Source organism: Oxyura jamaicensis, chromosome 3, assembly GCF_011077185.1.
Source record: "Oxyura jamaicensis isolate SHBP4307 breed ruddy duck chromosome 3, BPBGC_Ojam_1.0, whole genome shotgun sequence".
NCBI classification, from domain to species: Eukaryota; Metazoa; Chordata; class Aves; order Anseriformes; family Anatidae; genus Oxyura; species Oxyura jamaicensis.
Window position 1 is genome coordinate 17,466,589 of NC_048895.1, and position 21,043 is coordinate 17,487,631.

The window sequence follows — 21,043 nt, forward strand, 5'->3', positions numbered from 1 at the left end:
CTGGATTAAAAGAATACAACACAGCAGGAGGAAATCACTGGAAACATAAATAATAGTAACCTACTTTTATGCTTCCTTCAGCTGGTACTGCCTAATTGTTTACAGGTGTCTGTTGCTATTATAAAATATATATTTCGACTATTATAAAGTCTTTAATACTACATTCCAGCAGATGCATCAGCAGATGCGTGAGCAGATAACAGAAGCCTCTTACAACAATGATCAGCCTGGGAGACTAGCGGAGAAGCCCTGGACAAGCTGGTTTCTACTGCTCTTATCTTTTCTGAACTTTCTATAGTACAGATTTTTTTTCTGTATTCAAAAATCAGAAAGAATGCATCTTCTCAGGATGCTGAAAAGGAAAGATGTTTTTTCTTCTGGTATCTAGTTCATGCACTTGCACCTCCCATGGACTAACAAGCCTAATGGACATTTTCAGAAGAAAAGAATGCCACCAAGAATGCCACTCCATCCAATGAGACTAAAGCTTGAAAAACATCTAGCATATCACCATATCATCTGAAAACAGATATAAATGGTCAGAGAATCACTGGTAAACCATATAACATAATCAAGTCAGAAGTATAAATTTTTTAATGGAGAACCAGTCACTTTTCCCTAATTCCTACACATTGTTCCTTCCTGTCATGTATTACTCCTTTTCTTTTCTCCTATGCCAGGTTTCAATTCTTACTTTAAAGTATCAACCTTTAACTTCTGCAGCCCACCACAGGGAGGCAATTTCCATTTTTGGCTGCTGGACACTGTGCTACATGGGACAGTCATGGTGCAGAGTGCAACCAGTAAGACATGGCAGTGGGCACAGAGGGCATTGCAAGCGAACACAAAGGCCCTGTTTCCAGCTGTCAGCAACTCACTGCCCCTGACTGCAAGAAACGGGCATGCAGATGGGCTCGCGAAGCGCTGGTGTCTGAGAAGATTAAAAAAGACACCTGCCCTGATCACCACACCACTGCAGAAATTTAGACACAAACAATTACACATTCATTTAAGACTGAGTAATTGAAGCAAAGCAGGACTGGCAACAGCTTCTATCTTTTTTCTTCATGAGAAAGGGGGAACATGGGCAGAACGCAGCCATTCCAGCAGAAAGATGTGCTTTGGAGAAATCACTGTGGTGGCAACTCTGTCTGCAATGCTCTTTCACAACTTTGTTCACCTTTCCCCAGACAGTGCATCTCATAAGAGATGAGAGAAGATACTTTGTTTAAATATGACTAAAATAGTTTAAAATTTGAGATGTTTAATGAAGTATCACAGCCAAGTATGATTTTTTTTTTTTCTTAAAATATACTTTTTTTGATACATAAGACGACACTGAACTGAAAAGCTACTTCTTTCTCCACATGAGAACATCATTGGGAATCTTCTAATAACTCCTGTCATTACTCATCACGTTGTAACTGATAAAAAAGTAAGCTACTATTCAGCAATTCCAAGGTCAGCATTAAAAACAAGCCAATTTTTCCCCAGCTCTGTAGAAAAAGCTTTCTCAGCATCTAATAATGCCAAGTGAGAGTTACTAACATATTTTCCTAACCTCTTTTGTTAACAGTGCACAAAGACAGGGCTATAATTGTAGCTGGCTGTGTGCTTCACCACAGGGTTGGGATCAACAGCTTTTATAGAAGACAGACATCATCACCTCAGCCATCTTCAAGATGTCATCACTATATGAAAAAGGTGTAGATGCCAGCTTATCTCAAGGTAAATACTGATGCAAGACATATCTAAAACCAAAAATATTCTTTATATATACATATATTCAACTTTCAAATATTATGCATTTATGTTGATCCACTTGACAAAAGGATATTTTCACTGCAACTTTGAATCAAAAGACCAATAAAAATGCCACCTGAGAATTACTCATGGTACTTTGCCAGGGCCTTGTTTAGGATAGCTAACAGGTATGAGTAGCTTCTGCTGAAGAGCCATGCAGGACTACAAACAGCTCTTCCATGCATCTGTCTGCCTAAATAAATTTAGCGCTGCTGGAAGAGTAAAATATTCAGCCAAGACAAGCCCTACAGAAGAGAAAACATTGTCTCTTCTTACCCTGAACAGTTCTAAAACAGCAGTACTGTTTGCAGGCACTCTGCTCAGACAACACTTTAGGGAAAAAGGTGGAAGCAACTGACTTCTCAGAGAAGAAGCAGCAGCAAACAACGCCAACAGGAATTTCAGAGTGGCTTGCCTGAAAAATACAGCCTGATCTTGAAAATGAATGACAAAGTTCTTCGGTACTTCAAAAGAAGCACCATCAGCTTTTCAGGGATGTTTGCTTGCTGTATAAGTAAACAGGCTGCTTATTTGGGTGAGGGCACACGCTGCCAAGCAGGGTCAGAGGAGGTGAGGAGTTATTCACATCACAACTGCACAGTCTGACGCAGAGCCGAGCGGTCGGGCGCTGCACCGCCTTGCCCACTTGCGTTCTTAATCCTCCAAGGAGGTCAGCCAGGGCTGTGTCCGCTGAGAGGAAAACAGAGCCCGTCCCTGTTCGCAGACACACAGAAAGTGAGCTTTCAAAACGCTGTCAGACGATCTTCGGGTCACTTTACTGATGTAAACTGGAAAAATAAAGACTAAGATTTCAATAGCACTTTTCACCATTAGGGTGCCAAGGCATTCCACAAAGGATATTTTATTTGCCCAGGCAAACCTAGCAGATCCCTGCCAAGCTCAGGGCTTGGTCACGTATCGCCTGAGTGACCTGAGCCTCCTTTGAACCTGTGTCGAGTTTGAGAGAGATCTTTTCGGATACTAGGCCAGAGATCAAATGTATTTGCTTCCTCATAATATTTTCAATCATATTCTGTCATTGGAGAAGGAGAATTGTAAGGGATGCTGAGGATTTTCTCTAAAAGCCTATGAATTAATGACCCTTTAACAGCCTGGCTGGGAGGAGGAGCTGATAAAATGTTAATGACACTCCTTTTCTTCTCCCCACCATCTACTGAAAGCTTTTATTCCTCGAGTAAAAGACACACACCCCTCTCCATCTGTCCACAGCACTGCCCACCCTGATGCCTGTTTCCTGCCAGGGTCCAAGGGCACTCAGAGGAAGAGCAACTGCCTCTGGGCATGCTACCTGCATCATAGATGCCTCAGGCCGTGTTACAGGCAGTGATCTGCCAAGTGGGTACAGGGCTCTCAGGGAATTCTGAGACACTAAATTCCTCTTATTTGGGCTGGAAGTGCTGAGCTTTCCTCTATGCACAAGTTATTTTTCTACTACCTTAGTAGAGTTTTCTCCATTTTGAACCTAACTGGCATATCATGTACAAACAGGGCAGGATACCTGACAGGGCCAAATGAAGGTATGAGCAAGAACACAGACTACAGAGTTGTTCCCATGGGTCCAGTCCTTGCAGTCAGGGCAATGGGATAGAAACGACAGAAGCCATAAGAAGCTCCTAGCTCCTGTCTAAGTCTCTTGTGTTGTCCACTTCTTATATCACCAAAATTCTGGGATGAATGTGACATGTTCACTTGCAAACCCACAGAGCGTGGTTTCTTTGCAGAGAAGCTAGAGAAGAAAGTACTTTGTAAGTACCATTTTTAGCCCTGACTTTACCCATAGTGAAGATCAGTCTCTTTCCTTCCTGCCCCACTCGCCCTCTTCCAAACTGACCTGTAAGACTAAGATCTCCAGCCTGAAGTACTTAATATGTAAAAAGTAATACAAGTCGAGCAGCCTTCTGGTCTATCAGACACAGGCATCTGGCTTCCCTTTCCAATCCTAAATCTGCCACCACATGCAAGCTTTCACCCCTGTGTCTCTTAAAAGACCGCGTGAGGAAACAGGAGCAACCTTATCTTGAACCTCAGAAGCCTCCAACCCACACTCTTGCCTGATCCCCACAAAAAAACATCCCCACATCCCCACCAAAAGAGAGGAGAGGCTGAGTTAACCTGTGACTCACAGTGCTGTTAGCTGGCAGGAGCAGAGAGGGCTGAAGTTCTGGCTGTTTCCCTACTGGTTCTGCAAGCTGCCCAAACCCAGTGTCTGTAGCAGCACTGTCCCCATCAGAAGAGCTTATGTCTGTAAACCTTACTAGCCCTGGGGGGAGAGAGACTGCACTGTGGGGCTGGGGCATGCACCTGCAGCAGCTGAGATGGAGATCCCTGGCTGGAGGCAGCTGGAAACGCTGCCTGTGCTGGGGTGGACAGCTCCCTGGTTAGAAATCCTGTCACACCCCTGCACTTTGTTTTCATTTTTAAAATTGCATTTTCTAACAAAAAGGCTCAGCTTACATACAGTAAGACTTTCAAAAACCTTTCATTTCACTAAAATCCTTAAGAGGTGCAAGGCTATAAATCCCCTTCAGCTTTCACATAGTCTAACTGAACAAAGAGCTGTCAGCATGCAGTGCTGGGGCAGGTCATTTTGATCACAGCTCATCAATTACATTGACCACAGAATCAACCAGGGACCAATAGAAGCAACTTAAATGAATCCTGGAGGTAAAAATTTATGTACAGTATTGTTACAGGTAAGATGACAGAAAACTAGCTATAAGCAAATGTACATAAATTTTAATATGCTATTGACTGGCTACAGGCACTGAATTCCAGGGAAATCCAAAGTATATAATGGCAGGGCATCGCACTGCAGTGACAGGATCATTTAAATGACCTTAAGGCACTGGAAACCCAAGTCTAAAGGTGGTAAAAATGAAATAGGTATTCGCTGGGTAGCATTAAGAAGAGATTACATACTTCACTCTTAGTATTTAATTCCCCCTTCCCCCCTAGATGAACTCCCATATATATATTTCCCAGAGTTCACTCCCTGGGCAAACCTTTGTAGCTAAGTGCTTTTAAGTAGCAAATTATTATATTGTAATACAATTTGTAAAGCGTGATTTTCATTAATAATGGATAAAAATACACAATGGCTTTCCTGTATTTGTCATATCATCAGATTGATCTAGCTTGATCTTTCATCATGAAATGCAGTCCTAGAACTGAGAGGATGCTTCAAAAGTGTCCCATTGCTGCCATCCTGTGGCAGGCACACGTATTTCAGCTCGACACCAGAGAGAAAATACTCCTTTAAGGGTATGATTTTACAAAGATCTGTTATCAACTACTCCTAAATGCCACAAAAGGAATGAATGACAGTCGCCTGCAAACGGTAGTTTTCATATCTTAGAAAGCCACAGGCCATTACAGCAAGTCAAGCAGAGGTGACTCTCCTGAGCAGAAAATAAGGATCAGATGACAGGGAGCTCGTGTCTCTTAAACTGAGAGGCACTGCAGCATTTAGTGGTCTAATCCAAAAAGGTTGCTAATGTTTAATCATCTCTAACCCTCTCCATATCAGGCTGCCAATTCCAGAATAAATAGGAAGGTTCCCCTTGTTCCTCACAGGAACTCTGGTAGTGCCTTCAATCGGAAAAGCCAACAGACAGCTGCATTGAAAACCAACATGATAGTACTGGCCCCAAGTCTGCGTACAAAATCCTGCCTAAGCCACACAACACCCAACATAGAGAAGGAGATCTGATGACCAGAGGCACATAGGTGGGATCACACAGTGCCATCGTTCTGCCTATGCCCTCCAGGGAAGGAGAAGGCACCCCTTGGTGACTGCCAGAGCACCACCTTTGGCTGCTCTAGCACAGTACACGCAAGCATGGTCTGTGTTGCCTAGAATCTCACTGCCAGACCCTTACCAGGGATCAAGCCTTCAGCTTCAGGCCAACAGGAGAGATGTTAGCAGGATTTTGGTGGAGGTTGTAATACCACTGCCCGGTTCATCTTCTCACAAGCTCTTCACTTCAGCAGTGTTGAAGAAGCCATGAAGCAATCCACAATTTAGCAACCTTTGCAGGATTCCTGCTCTATTAACACAACCCTTGGACACCATCAGAAACAACTCACAAGCACCAAGCTCTGTACCAGTCCTGCCTTTGATGCCACTTTGAATGCCCCAACTTCCAAGAGCAAGGCCAGAGTCTCTTCCATCCTGAAGACAACAGGTTCTGTGGGAGTCCAAGTGCCATTTCACAGCAGAGTAAATATTATTTTACCTGTTGCTAACTACACCTGTGCTGCCCAAGTTCTCCATGAAAAGGCATTCAGCCAAATCATTAAACGTAAAGCAGAGGTAGACACTAGGAAGGCTGATATGACATGCGTCATCTCTGCACTGTGAAGTCTGCACAAAGATGATGAGAAGCCATTCTAGACCATGGCAGCACCGTGCCCACATATACACGTGTAGCCCAGACTCATTTTCCTCTTAGCACATGATGACAGAGAGGACAGAAAAAAACACCCAAGTCCCTCTGTACCCAGCTGAGAGCTAGGTAACAGCCTCCACAAACCAACAAACCTACTCCAACACAAATTGGGAATTTCAGTCACCCAGCACCCCTCTCTCCTACTCTCTGAATCATGCACGACTGCCTCTTTAACGCAGCTCTCCCGATGGACCCTTCCCTTCTTCTGTGCTCTGTACTCGACAGCTTGAAGAGCAGCACAGACCGCATGTCCTCCCTTCAGCCTCCCACCTGCTCTGCCAGCTCTCCTCTGAGCTAGCAGCCCACCTCAGCCTTGCTTGCCCTTGGGGCCAGAACCCCCAGCACACACTCACTAAGTCTGAGTCTTCCTTGCTTACCCAGCTCTTGTGCATTTCTTTTCTTCAAAGACACGAGTCTTAGCTACTTATGTTCTGTGAGATATTTAAAAGAGAGGGGCTTACAGCTTGTAAAGTAACTGAAAAACCACCTGGGCGGTTTTGGAAGGGCAAGGGAAAATGAGTGTGCCCACCATGTTGTTCTTACTGAGGCAGTGAGGTAGCCTCAGGCACAGGGGCACCAGCAGGTGTAGGAAGGAGCACAGGCAAGGAAAGGGGCAGAAAGGGCCACACAGAAAGAGCAAGGGAGGGAAAGCAGGCTACTGTGGAACTTGGCCCTACCCAGGAAACACAGGGTGAGAAGAGGTATAGGCCCAAACAAACAAACAAACAAACAAAAATACCTTTATGTCTGTTCTGCCACTTCATCTTCTGAATACTGCTGTGGATAATACTGAAGATTTAATCTTACCTTCCACAGCTGATCTCCACAAAGCCCTGGCAAAGAGCAGAGCTACCTTCTGACACGCTGTGATGTCCAGATTCTCAGCTGTGAGAAGGGGACTGTTTCTCATTTCCAGGGAATTAAGTTTTTACAAGAGAATCAGCACCCATTGCAGAGTGGTGTGTTCTTATCTTGTGTTCCTGATACTGCTCTGACTATTGCATTGTCTAAGGAGAACACTAATGGAAAGTGTGTTGAAATCCATTCTATTTTCTTCAGAAACTTTTTTAATTTTTTTTTTTTTTTTTTTTTTTTTTTTAAATAGGTGCTACAGACAACTGCAGTGCCACACTCCAACACCCAGAATTTTTGCAGGGGAATCACTCACTGCACCAAGCACAAAGTAAGGCCTTCTGGTGCTGGATCTTCTTTAATCTCAGATATGTAATTAGAGAGAGCAATTGCACAATTTTAAGCAGTTCTGGTGAGAATGGGGTTTAGATCAGGCTGATGGAACTGTTACCTTCACGTAACAACCACAGCAGTTAGATGGATGTAGAAGGAAGCAGCTCTATACTCAATGGTTTTCACGCTGTCTGTGGCAGACGATGAATTTTTCTTCTAGAACTAAAAGTGACAGAGGTTCTGCATATTTTTTTTTTTTTTTTTTTTTTTCAAATTTATCTCAAAGATGTTCTTATTCCTCAGGTTATAAGGAATTGAATGTAGGTAATACTGGGGAGATGTTTTTTGATGATGAAATAGCTGTAAGGTGTTTTAAAGGACTTCCATGCTAACTTAGGTATCTTCCACCCCCAGTTTCCAAGACACACAGATAAGCAGCATGATCTACACAGGGCCTACTTCACACAATAAATTTTCCTATTAATGTAATACAAACAGAAGGAGAAACATTCCTGAGAGCAGTCAATGATTTGGCTATGGAGAAAAAACATGAACTGACGTTTTAACAGCAACAATGCCATTCCACCCTACAGACTTGCTGTACTCCAGCCTGCTTGAGCTGTGCAATGCAATATTCTTGAATGTTAAAAAGGCAATCACTGGGAAAATCTGGGTTGTTTTCTTTAACTTGGTTAGCGCCTAGATTATTGTCAAGCCATAGAATTGTGTATGTCTGCCTATCAAGAGAAATGGATATAGGATCAGAATTTGTTTTCCCTATTTTTGAAGAGCTGTAGGCATTCTCCAGACATACTCCCAATTAAGAAAACCTAAACATTTTCCATTCTTTGCAGTTTTTCACCTTGTTGTGTTAAATTATAACATACTGTTTCCAAGAAATACATACTTGAATTTAGAAATCTGCATGCAAGAGTAGAGAAAATTAGAATTCATGTTTTATTCCATAATGTTAACATAAAACCCAAAGACTAGTTTAAAATGAACAACAAAATAACTATGAGCTCTGTTTGAAGTAGCAGTTAGTGCAATGACAGGATTCTATTCAACATCTGAAGAGTATAAAGGTAAGAAAAACAAAACAGACAAAAATTCACTAAATTCAGTAGCTAATTCTCCCAATTCATAAAGCTTCTTCACCAATTATTGTTAGGACTGCATGCTGATCAGCTGATAGAATCGTCACCGATCAATACATAAAACCAAAAAGAAGTCCTGAATTAGACCTTGGTTAAAGGAATGTGAGCAAAGGAACAATATACTTCATGTCACCATCAAGGACAAAGCACTTAAATAAAAACAATCCCCCAACCCCAACCCCACCTCCCCCAAACAAAACAAAAATGTAACAAACAAAAAAAAAAAACACAAAGCATTCCTTTTAATTCTTCAGTGATAAGAAACTCTCCGCAAGGAAGGTATCTAATGCTTCTCAGACATTAGACATACCCTGTGTAACCTTCCTAAAAGTCACTGCTACCTGAAAAATTGTAGACACCTTGAAAATGAATTGCATTATCTTAGTATTACAACAGGTAGATTTCCTTTATAACAATCAGAGCTTCACTTTAGGCTTAAACAACACTGTGTCCCCAAGAGATGCAGGAAGCAAAATTCATCTGACATGACTCCAGGTCCACGTTATCCATGTTGTACTGAGATTTCATTTTCTACTTGATGAGTTTTTGGTTTCTTCATATTTTGCGGTGACTTCATATCAAGGGATAACTTGGAGTCAAATGTGGAAATATTAAGGATTAATATTGCTATCAAAATGAGAAAATAGTACCAGGCCAACAGAGATTGTTATTATTACAAAACAGCCCCAACACCCAAAACGAAGGTCACACTTCATAGAATGACGGGACAAGTCAATAAGTTGAGGCTGTGGTGCATCAGAGTTGAGAGTACTTCACTAGAAAGCTTTGCTTCCAGGCCCTTCCTGATTGAACTGGGTAGAGATGCTGATTTAAGTGAAGCTGCTGACCTCCACTGCCCATTATTGCCACAGCTGGAGAAGTAGGCTGCATAGCACACAGACTCTGTACCATTACGAATTTCAGGAATTAAACTCCACATCTTAAAACGTCCCTTTGGAAATGAGGAGGCTGTGCAGAAGTATCAACATACTTACCAACACTGTTGGCAAGCGGTGCATAGTACCATTTTCTGTGCTAGCTGTAGCTTCCAAGCAACATGCATGCAGAAAGAATATCCAAGGTAATCTGGTCTGAAAGCAAGAAAGATGTGTGCTACTGCTATAAAGCCACCAATCCAAACTTAAGGATACAATTACCTGGCATGGTCAACAGCAGATATTCTTTACCAGCAGTTTACTATACCAGCTTGGTCATTATCTTTCACCATAAAGGAACCAATACTGTTGTCAAGCTTCTTTCCTTAGTGAAGAAAACATACTTAAGGATTCTTCACTACCTTGGACGTGCTTCCCTGGTAGCCCTTCACTCAAAATTTCATTATGTCAGTAAGTGACTAATCTCATCAAATGAAATAACTGTATTGCTAAAAATAAGAAACAAGAAAGGTTGGATTTAAAAAAGGCTATTAAATCAAACACCTATCTTTAAGTAACTTATAATTCACTGATGTTAAGAAAGCATTGCTTCCAGGACTCTTCATGTTAAAAACTGAAGAGACTTTGGTAAAAATGCATTTTTTCCAAATCTCAGATATTTGCCAGCAAATACTCTTGGGTGGCCATCTTACAGCTATCACACAAACTGAAAGGAATGAAGTCGTCCAGCTCGCTGAAAGAATGCAAGATTCAATACAGGATCTCGAAAAAGGATGCATTACAGAGAAACTGAAGTACATAGCGCTCAGCAGAAAAGCAGGTTTGCTTGGTTCTTTTTACTCGTGTGTGTTAAGATTTACTTTTATATATACAGATATGTATATGTAAAATACTTGCCATATAAAACATGGCTTTGGCAACTGTTGTTTAATGCCAGGATTTTACATACAAGGTAAATAGGTCTGTTTTCAGAATCTGAACAGGTACTTTTTATAAGTCTGATGAAGGGCATAATATACCCAAGCAGATGTTTGGCACACTGAAGCTAATGCTATTTTTTAGCATTTGGTTTTCTTACAAGTTTTACTACGTTTAGTATTTAGTGACTAAATCACAAAATGCGGCTCACTACAACTAACACCACAGAATTTGTCCATACTTCTTGCAATTATTTTTTTCCCCTCCTTCCATTTAAAAGACACTTCAGGCCTCAGAAGCAGATTTAAAAAAATCTTTGATGATATCTCATTTTGAGACAAAATGTGTTAAAATACGTCATTTTAAAAAAAAGATGAAAAAAAACAGGGTCGTCTCCCTTAGTCAATTTTCAGGTATTGATAGTAAAAAGCAGGCATTTCTATATAAAAACATGCCATAATGAGCTTCTAACACATGAACTACAGAAAAAAAAATGGCTTCTTTCTTGCTACAGAAACCACTAATGAAACAGAATGAAGCAAGGATAAAATGTTTCTCATGTATGACACACTTACACAGAAGACCCATTATTGCTGACCAGGCTGGCAAGATGGCCATCAGGAGAGGGGAGAGGAGGGGGAGGGAGGATGAAAATTTTAAGCTCTGATAATTTTGGCAACAGAAAGAGGGAGACAAGAAAAATGCCAAGCTCTTTAGAAAAATTAGCAAAGCATTATGAAGCTGTTTTCAAACTGACTGCTTTACTGACCAAAATGAATCAGCCTAAGGACAGAAAACTGATGATTTTAAACAGCTGTCTGAAGAAGAGACATTTATCTCTTTATAATCTTACCTGCCAGTGTTTTCATATATATAGTACTAAAATCTGGTATAGAATTAATAGGAATTCAGACTAGAAAATAGCTCATTTGTTTTCAGTAGTAGTCCTTATATTTCAATCTAATCTTTAAGACTGGCAAAATGATTTGTGACAAATATTTAATATTGAGATTATAGGGTATGTTTCTTTTACAGGATTTGCAAAATACATTCTCATCTGTTTGAACGCAGATACATCATCATAGAGGAGATAGTGCATACATGAGAGATTTGTAGTAAAGCTTGAAGATACACAATGACCAAAGTCTCAAGATAATATTAACTTGGAATCCAGGTGCAATTTTTTTTTTTTTCCCCCCAAACTGTACATGTATTTTTAAAAAGATACAGCCTTTCAAAATGTTTATATATTGAAGCATATTCATTAAGATCAAACACCTATTAAAAACAGTAAAATAATAGCAGCAATATGGGAGAATATCTGAGCCACATGAACATTAATAAAATAAAAAACAATTAAATATGACACATTACTCTGATGTTTGTTAGGTAACAATGATACTTGATACAATTACTATGCCAAATCATTAGAGAATACGGTTCATAAATTCAGTATGTGAGCAATAATGGTGCATACTTCAAACTAAGTTACTGTTTAAAAAGAAATGTCAAAAATGAACTTCCACCAACACTGTTCTGGAGTGCTTCCTGAAGAACTCATCTGAATCTTTTTCTCAGGTTTGGACTGCGATCATTTTTGCTATAAGAACTAAGGATGTTTTTAAATATGAATTCCTTAAAACTAGTCTTATATTTTATTTACATTATTCAAAGTTTTCTTTTCCTTCCAACAACAAAATGTGCAGGAGGATTTACTACATGCTATACAATGTAAAAATAGACTTTAAAAAGCCAGAACAATGTGAGTAAAACTGTACAGTGCTTGTTCCCTGCTCCAGTTCATTGCACTATTAAGTTAAAATGGATGAGTTGTCATGCCCAGAGGATGTATTGCAGGATCAGAAAATCCACACACACACGGAGGAGGTAAATGCCTACTGGTTTAGGTATAGTACTAAATGGAAAAATAAAAAAATAAAACAAAAACTGAGTTATATCCATGGAAAGCTTCTCATCACAGGAAGGAGCACAATTAATTCTGAAAGGCAGCCCTCTTCATGTAGGACACAGAACTGCAAAAGACCACAAATACATTTTGGTAAACATGAGTGAAGTTATTCTGTAAAAAAGTATTGCATATACTAAAAACAATTAAGTGTTGAATCCTACCCTATCAGTAACACAATAAAATCTAGAAATTAGTTGAAATTCACAATTAAGATACCATCTTCTTCTGAGAAGGGAATTAAATGACACACCCCACTATTTTTAACTAATATTATCCAGAAATGAGTTAACTAAAGGTCATGTCTTAAACAGGGCTTTTTGTGGTGTTCTATTAGAGAACAGAACATTAAAAACAAGGTGACACATGCAGTTATGTTTTAAAATATGCACTGACAATTTGGGATTCTAATTCTAGTTTCTAAATCTGGTGCATGTACTTGAATCACACGCAGTGGGAAGACAAGACATGTCCTTCATGTGCTTCTCATTCCTGTTTCACATACAAGACAAACCTCAGAGCAATCCAGCTTTCAAACCAATGCTAGCACAACACAAAAGCAAATAAAGAAGTCAGGTGTAACAAACAGAAACTTCAAAGACAAGAAAATAAATATTCCTGTTATATGACATACTTGCATACTTTATGGATAGAACAAGGGTTAAGTTCTTGTTTTATTAATTTAAAACAATAAACCTTTTTGTTTGCTTGTTTGTTTTGCCTTTACTAGAAGCCTAAAAGATCAGACAAGTAATAGGAAAACAAGCTGCAAGATGAAAAATGATTCTACTTTCATGGCATCTACGTTCAGGAAAAAAGTCTAAAAGAAAATAACACTACACAAAATCTGTGTTCACTGACAACATATAGCATATTATTTTTAGCATTGTATTTTTACATTGCAATTAAGGACAACTGGACAAGAACACAGAGCTTAGCAATAACTCTATCTCAAAGCAGTTTACTGTCAGGATACAACTGATTTCAAAAGCATTTATTTTAGCTATTGGTACACACATACACACATTAATTATGCTTTAAGAATGTTGCAGTTATTTACACTTCACATTTTCAATTAAATCGAGGAAAAACTACCTTGCAGGGATACAGTGAATGATTTATTCACTGTTTGTGTACTGTAACACACAAACTGGTAACAAATTCTATCCCAAAGTTATTCCACTAAATAAGGTTAAAGCTCCAAATTTTGTAAAAACAAAAGTAAAAACTAGTAATCCTGAAATAACATGTCTAGATGTGATACCAGACAACTTATCCATAAAATTCTGATTGTGTATCTGAAATGTATTGATTTGCTTGTTTAGTTCAATTTAGGTACCCTGGCTTTCTGCAGATTTCTTCAGATATCCCTCCTTACCTCCATAAAAATAAAATTAGCTAATTTCCATTCCTACTTCAGCTTCTATTTTAAATCTGCTGTGAACCCCAAGCAGGTTATCCCCTATTGTTTGTTCTTCTTATCATGCCACCCAGATTAATAGGAGCTATTGTAAGTATACCTACTGGTATGCAAATACTTAAAGGCTAAGTGGCCAGCTGGATGTTGGATTTGAAATGCCAGTAGACATTAGCCCAACAGAAACAGTGATTTCGGTCTTCCTTCCTTCCTTCCTTCATGCAATTCTATAAAGTATACTTGTGAAATGCATTTTTTTATTCCTGCAACCCTTCTCTTTGTCACATGAGGATGAAATTGGCAAATACTAATCATGAGCCCAAAGAGACAGACAACAGAACTGCATTGAGTCATTTTCTTCAGAAAACAACCTAAACTTGGATACTCCAAGGAGTATAATAGTGGTAATAATGCTACTATTTGTTGCATTATCGTTCTTGACAAATAAATCTTAACAAACAAAGGGATTACACTATACAAACAAGAAGACAGACCAAAAGCTTCTGCAAAAAAAGAAAATCAATGGATATAGTCAATAAAAACATGCTTTCATCTAAGGATTTAGCACCTATTCTTGTTGTGATACCTAAAAACAATGGAGCTACATGTTACGACAGTTAATTTGTGCACAAGTAAGCTTGCTTGCATAGGCCTTTTAATGGAAACAGATGCAATGATTTCAAAGCACACTGCATTTGCTAAACTATCAAAAAAGATCAGTAGAAAGACGAGGATAAGCAGCATTTAAATGCAGTCAGCTATCTAAACTGCCAGCTTTAGTCTGAAAGTGTACTTTCTAAGATCAAGAACTGAACACTGCTGGTTTGACTTCACTGTCAGCAGATGCACCTCCACTCTCTTTTAAATCTCAGTTTCTACTTCACGATCCCTAGTGATAAAGTATAGTAATAAAATTAATGTATTAAAATTAATGTATTAAAAGAATCATATTCAGAAAAATGCAAGGACAATTACAATTGCTGATCAATTCCACATTAACACTTATTTCCATGCTGAATCTGTAAAATGAACCATATGCTGTTGGGAGAACTACTACATACCTGCAAAGCAAATCTATAAGTCCCTTACCCTTACTTTTGGTTTCCAATTTCTGAATAAAAATGTTCACTGAAAAAGAAAAATACCCTTCCCCCACCCCCCAAATAAGCTAACCAAATCAACCCTCAAAGAATTTTGTTTGTACTAGGAGTAACATGAACAAGAGAAGTTACTGCAGCGTACAATATTCTACACTGAATATGTACATTGGCCAGCTTTCCAAAACGCACGCACCTCTGAAGAGGTACTCCCTATGGAATAGATCCAGGGGAGAGCTAATTGATCACTGGAAAAAGGGACTTACATATGAGGACAAAATTAAATGGAATACATATAAATAATATATTTTTAACATTTTGGGGGACACAAAGGGGCAGCGGAAATTGGGAAAAGATGCTTAAAAATAATTTAAAAAAAAAAAAACAGACATTTTGAAAACTAGTAAACCTGTTCAGAAATGCATATTTTTCTTTCTTCCTAACATAAAAAGGGTAATGCCTCAGTGTAAAGAGCTCTGAGTCGCATTGGCTTTTTTCATTTCTTTGTTATGCCTCATTTGCACAGCCAATGTTCTGAGGATTTCTCCTTCCAGTGTTTCAGATGCATTAGCTGACACTTGCATATTACAAGTTATGAAAAAGAAAAAGTCCACGGTAACACAGAAGGTCAAGAGCAAATCTAGCTGCAGATCTCTCTTTCAAGTTCCAGCGCCATTCCCCAGCTCTTGACCAAAATGCCTTGCCAAAACAAAGTTACTCAGTCATCATTAAATGAAGATATAAAGTATTAGATGACACATATGGTGGGGTTGGTGTGTCCTCCTACACGAAGCAAATTTAGTCTTTCACAAACTTTATAATTACTTTTACATTTAGTTCAAAATATTCAAGATGACACTTCTATAAAACACTAGGAAATTCTGAAAAGAGAAACAAGAAGATATTAAAGTAAGAATTTATCAGAAAAGCAGCACTAAAATTTATTGTAAAATAAACACTTACAGGTTGATCTTATGATTCCATTCACCTTCCAGGTTCACAGCATTCTTCTTTTATTAGTCTCATTATATTATGCCAACAATACTACGGAAATTGTTAGAATCACTTTTTCACTGATACTTGTCCTTTATCTCTTGATTCTGAACAAAGTGACTTTTCAGTGGTAAGTGACAATATCTGGGTTTTTACTACTAATTCTGCGGACAGTCATAACACCCACATAAGACTAGTGTGTTCTGATTTTTAAAGAAACATAGAATAAATAAAAAATAAGAGTGCTGCTTTAAGAAGATTATTAAGGGTCTGTAAAATATTTATTTGCTGTGTAAAAAGTAATATAGAGTTGGAAAGCTCATAACTATGCAGACAAATTCCACTCTAACTTGATTTCCCATAAAGATACACAATTCCTATTGTCACATATAATTTACTGCCTTCTTTTTGTTGGAATATTGGGAAAAATAATCCTCAAATTAAAATAACAGATTTTAACTACCCATCTTTGCTGATATAACTCACAAGTTTCAAAAATACATTTATTGATTAAGGCTTAATAAAAAGAGACGAAAACCATTCAGTGTAAGACCATAGCTGGCTCACAGAGTAAACAAAGGCAAAATGGATATAATTATCACTACACCACACACACGATTACTGGGTCCAGAACTTGTTATCCTCCAATTTCTTTTGGAAAACAAATTAAAACCCCTGAATCCTTATAATCATTTTCACCTTGCCCAACACATTTTTAATCTTTCCAGTGTAAAAAAAAAAACCAACAACAATGGACTCTTGAAAAAGCAGGTTACTCCTTTTACTTTAAATTCAGGAGATAGGCTGGAATTTCACATACAAAAGCTGAGCTGAAAGTTCTTTCAAATTATGCTTTAGAATCATCTGATCTCCCTTTAACAAGCTCTAACTTTTGGACAACAGGCAGGTGTCTGGAAGTACTCTTCATGTATAAAGTCTCAGTGAGGCTTCAGGCCAGAAGCATTAGCAGCAGAAACAGAAGAGAAACAGATCCCAATTATTTCTGAAGTTTTAAGATTTTGCCAGTTCTACAGGATAAATCTACATAATAATACAATGCTGCCAGGTGAGCTAGAAATATTTAGCTATCTAAACATAGCAATACAAAGCTCAGTTAAGGCTACGGTGACAGAAGATTGATTCTGTGCTGAGTAGCTCTGCTGGCCACTGTGCAAACAGACCCCCAGAAGAGTGAGAAAGCCTTAGCTCCTGATTACTTAATTCAGTAATCATAGTAGCTGAGAGGAAGTCATCTCCTCCTTTCAGTATGAGTAATGTGAGTGAGAAATTACTCTTCAAACACCCATCATTTGTGTTTTACAATTTAGAGATAACAGTACTTCCCTGAAAGTATATGAAGAACTGTTTGATCCAACACATTTAATGTGAGCATGACGTTTTTTGTTATTGGTGCAACTAGCTGGTACGACACTCCTGATGACTTCGAAGTCATGACCATGCAGAAGTAGGAATGAGCCTCACCATCAAGCTTCTTAGATCATCCTGCCATATGTCCAGCTAATCTGTTTTTACAAGTTTTCTATGCAGAAGATTCCTGTTTCCCAAGGCATTCATTTCCTTCTCAGTATACAAGTAATTTAAAAGCTTTTCTAGATACTCTTTAAAAAGAGGAGATGCTGTAATGAACATTAACCATCAGTTTCTACCAGATGTATTACAATGAAAAGCAAACAGCCTTAATTACTGCCAATAGTTCATCCTCCTGGGTCAAAAATTCTACTTCACAGAACTAAAGCTTAGTGCCATCAACATGAAAAAAATCTTCAGCCTAAGTGGTTCTCAGCTCATAAGCAAATACATGTCTAGCATAAGAAAGATTTTTAGAAAGGCTAAGTAAACAATGGAGAAATCAAAGAAATCAACTGAAAGGACCTCGGCATTCTTTCCATATATGGTAGTTCTGCAGTGCTACACAGAAATTAGAAATGAGTCTCTTTGAACAGAGAGTCTGTTGAAGCTTCTAGAATACTGTGTGGCTCTCCTTTCCGTTTTTCTGAAGCAACAGCACACTAAATTTCATCCACAACTTTAACCTGAAAGCATTTTCAAATCTCTTTGAGATGTGTGGTTACCATCTTTGTAAGAAACAGAAAAACCTTTTTAAAAACACATGGGAGAAATCAAGTCAAATTACTATATTTGAAAAAAATAGCAAGACTTGGAAAACATGATACCAAAAGAGATGAAAAACTTTGCAATGTATGAAGTTGAAGCAGAACATTATGTATGCTTGGGTGGCAAATAAAATGGCATCAGTCATTCCTCCAGTACACCTGTTTGTTTAGATCTTGGGAGTTTGATGCGTATTTAAACACTAAAGAAGATGGGACCATGTACCTGTCAATGATTAAGTAAGAATGTAAACATTTTTAAGATCTTGGCAAAAAATATCAGAGAAGCATTTAATGGCCTGGAAACTACCTGGAACAACTCCTTAGAGCTAAAGCAAGCAATGATTTTCAACGTCTGGCATTCTGTTAATAAAAACTATGCACTGGAGGCTGGAAAATAAACCATTACCACACAAACTTTAAATAAAAGGTGACGAAGTTGAAACAAGTAAATGTAAAAAAATAATATTAATCTGAAGGTAACACTTTTTTAAAAAAGCTATAAGCACTTAATTTAGCAAATGCATTACAACCATACATAGCTTCAGTTCTCATTCTGTATCTCACAGGTTTTTAACTACACCCATTTTAATTTTGCAAGCCAGACTACCTTGCTCTTGCTGATGTCATTCAGCTATATTGCTATATTGTATTAACATGAACAAAAGTAACACTTTTTATTTATGAACTATATGCTCACCAGCCCCTGACATGAGGGGAGCCTTGTGTGGCTAAAAAGCAACACAATTAATGAATACTGCACAACTATTCTTTTCAAATACACCTTGTATGTTGAGTAAGTTAACTTATAATTAAAAAAAAATCCTTGCTAGGAAACATACTCACCCTTTAAAATATAGTCTGTTAACAAGCCTGGCACTTTCTCGCTATCCTCTTTCATGGCATGAAGGACTAAAGCATGAAAACAGAAACAAAACAAAACAAAAAAAAACAATTCAGATATTTAGTCATAAATTAAAGACAAGCCCCCTCATAAAAATAGTGAAGCTGTTTCTACTACTCATACGGTTATTACATATTATACTATCAAGAAAACCCTCTACCTTTCACTTGTGTAATTCTCATTGAACTCCACAGAAAATGGATAGTAGAGACCCATTCTACATGGTTAATTACAACATCATCAGTCATGACAACAGAAAAAGCACATCCCCATGAGAAACGTTGCCTAAATGAAATCACCAGATTCAAAACTGAAATATACTAACAACTGCTGGAGGGCTGGAGAACCTATGTAAGAGAAGCATGCTCTATTAATTAATTTCTGTTTTTGTTCTTCACCTGGAATCATGCAATACTTCAATTTTTCTGGAGAAACACTGCTGTAAATGACTGGTTAAAAATGTTTCCCATCCAAAATAGTAACCATTAACAGCTGTAGCCTTGAAAAATCATAAATATGATTGAATTTGGAGTTAACTTAGAATAATGCTTATGTGCCATTTTTTGAGACTGATAACAAATTAAAATTGTCCATCCTTGAGTATTTCTGAAGAAATAAATGTTTTTGGACTAAGTCACAGGGAAGGGCACAGTCTCTAATCAAAATGTTCCAAAGAGAATCAAATTCAGAGAAAACCTGTTGAAATAGTTTCCTAAAGGTTGAAAAGAAGGAACAAGTTTTATGACAAGTGTATATTTGTGCTGAGTCACACAATACTTGCATGTAGTTAGGTACCTAGTATGTTTAGCCTAAGCTGCCCTCTTAAAAAACCCATCTTCCTTCAAAATAGTAAGGAAACTGTTTTCTAACCTTTGACTGAATTGCAACTGAGTTAGATATCTGAATCTAAAAGAAGATTACATAAATATTCTCCTAGATGACAAGGAGCTTGCTCCATAGATCTTTCCTGATCTTTTCAAAGACTCAAAAGAAACTAATTCTGAATGTGATTTAGGTGCCAAATACCCCTTTATACTTATGGAAAGTTTCCTGCCCAAGGTTGTATCTGCAAAGCATGAGGAAAATCAGACTATTTAGGGGTATGTGTTTTAGAGTGACTCATGGCTTTACCTACTTTTTAGAGCTGCTCTTTTTTTTTTCCAGGAATTTAGTAGATATGCACCGCAGACAAGCACTGCTTTAGTTAAGCAATAAAAATGTTTAAAAGACCTTTTTTTTTTTTTTATGTACTACATCTCTCATGTTTTGAGAAGTATGTAAGCATGTAAGAATGTCAGGAATTATTTTTACTGCTGGCTTACAGTACACGTTTAAAAAAACCAAAATGGCACAAAATTAAGCAACTTGACACATATAAGCTTGTCTGTTACTCCATAATTGAAAGCAATGACAATTCCTTAAGTGCTCTTGACACAACTGAAAGAACCAAAAGCACAGAATTATCTCGAATAGCAGAATTTCATAATCTCCAAATTCTTCATGTGTGACTAAGCTCCAAGTATAAAGAGCATTTTATTCCAACTTTTATGATGAAGCAAGACATGAGTGATCTTAATTACAGAGTAAAACAAAGCTTTGGACAAAGCTTTCCAATATTTATTTTCTCTTTCCAGGAAACGAAAAACCAGTTTCTCACTATCCTTCATCCACCTATGCAGCTGAAAAGTAGCTTAAGATGTCATTAGATTCAAAGCCCTGCAGTGTGGTATGATCAACCTTTGGGCAACCTGACTTAATGAAAGAAATCCCTGCCCATGGCAGGGCGGTCGGACTAGCTGATCATAGTCCCTTCCAACCGCAAAACATTTGATCAAATACATCAAGACATTTTACCATCTGTTTTTAAACCGTTCGTATATACCTCAAATGAAGTAGATGACATTGATTCCCAGAGAAGCTCTGCTGTATTTAATCACTTTAATAATAATATTTTTAAAAAATATATAAACTTAATTTTCATTCAAAATAGAGTAAAACGCAGATGACTTAGAACTTATAAATAATTTTGAGAATCTGGCCTAAAAAAGATGGGAAAAAAGGTCTATTTAGAACACTGTCTAAACTCAGGCTTGGTTTACACTCCCT

The 21,043-nt window shown here is 38.0% G+C and overlaps 1 protein-coding gene across 2 annotated transcripts in view; it reads right to left on the reverse strand.

The window, feature by feature from the left end:
• Positions 1 to 8,400: 8,400 nt before the first annotated feature.
• FEZ2 (fasciculation and elongation protein zeta 2) overlaps positions 8,401 to 21,043 on the reverse strand; it is a 31,023-nt gene continuing 18,380 nt past the window's right edge. For both annotated transcript variants that reach the window (XM_035321593.1, XM_035321592.1), the window contains 2 exons: positions 18,880 to 18,945; positions 8,401 to 12,461 (listed from right to left, as the gene is read on the reverse strand). In XM_035321593.1, the coding sequence (XP_035177484.1) occupies positions 12,445 to 12,461; positions 18,880 to 18,945 (83 nt within the window). In that variant the 3' untranslated portion in view covers positions 8,401 to 12,444. The remainder of the gene's footprint in view (positions 12,462 to 18,879; positions 18,946 to 21,043) is intronic.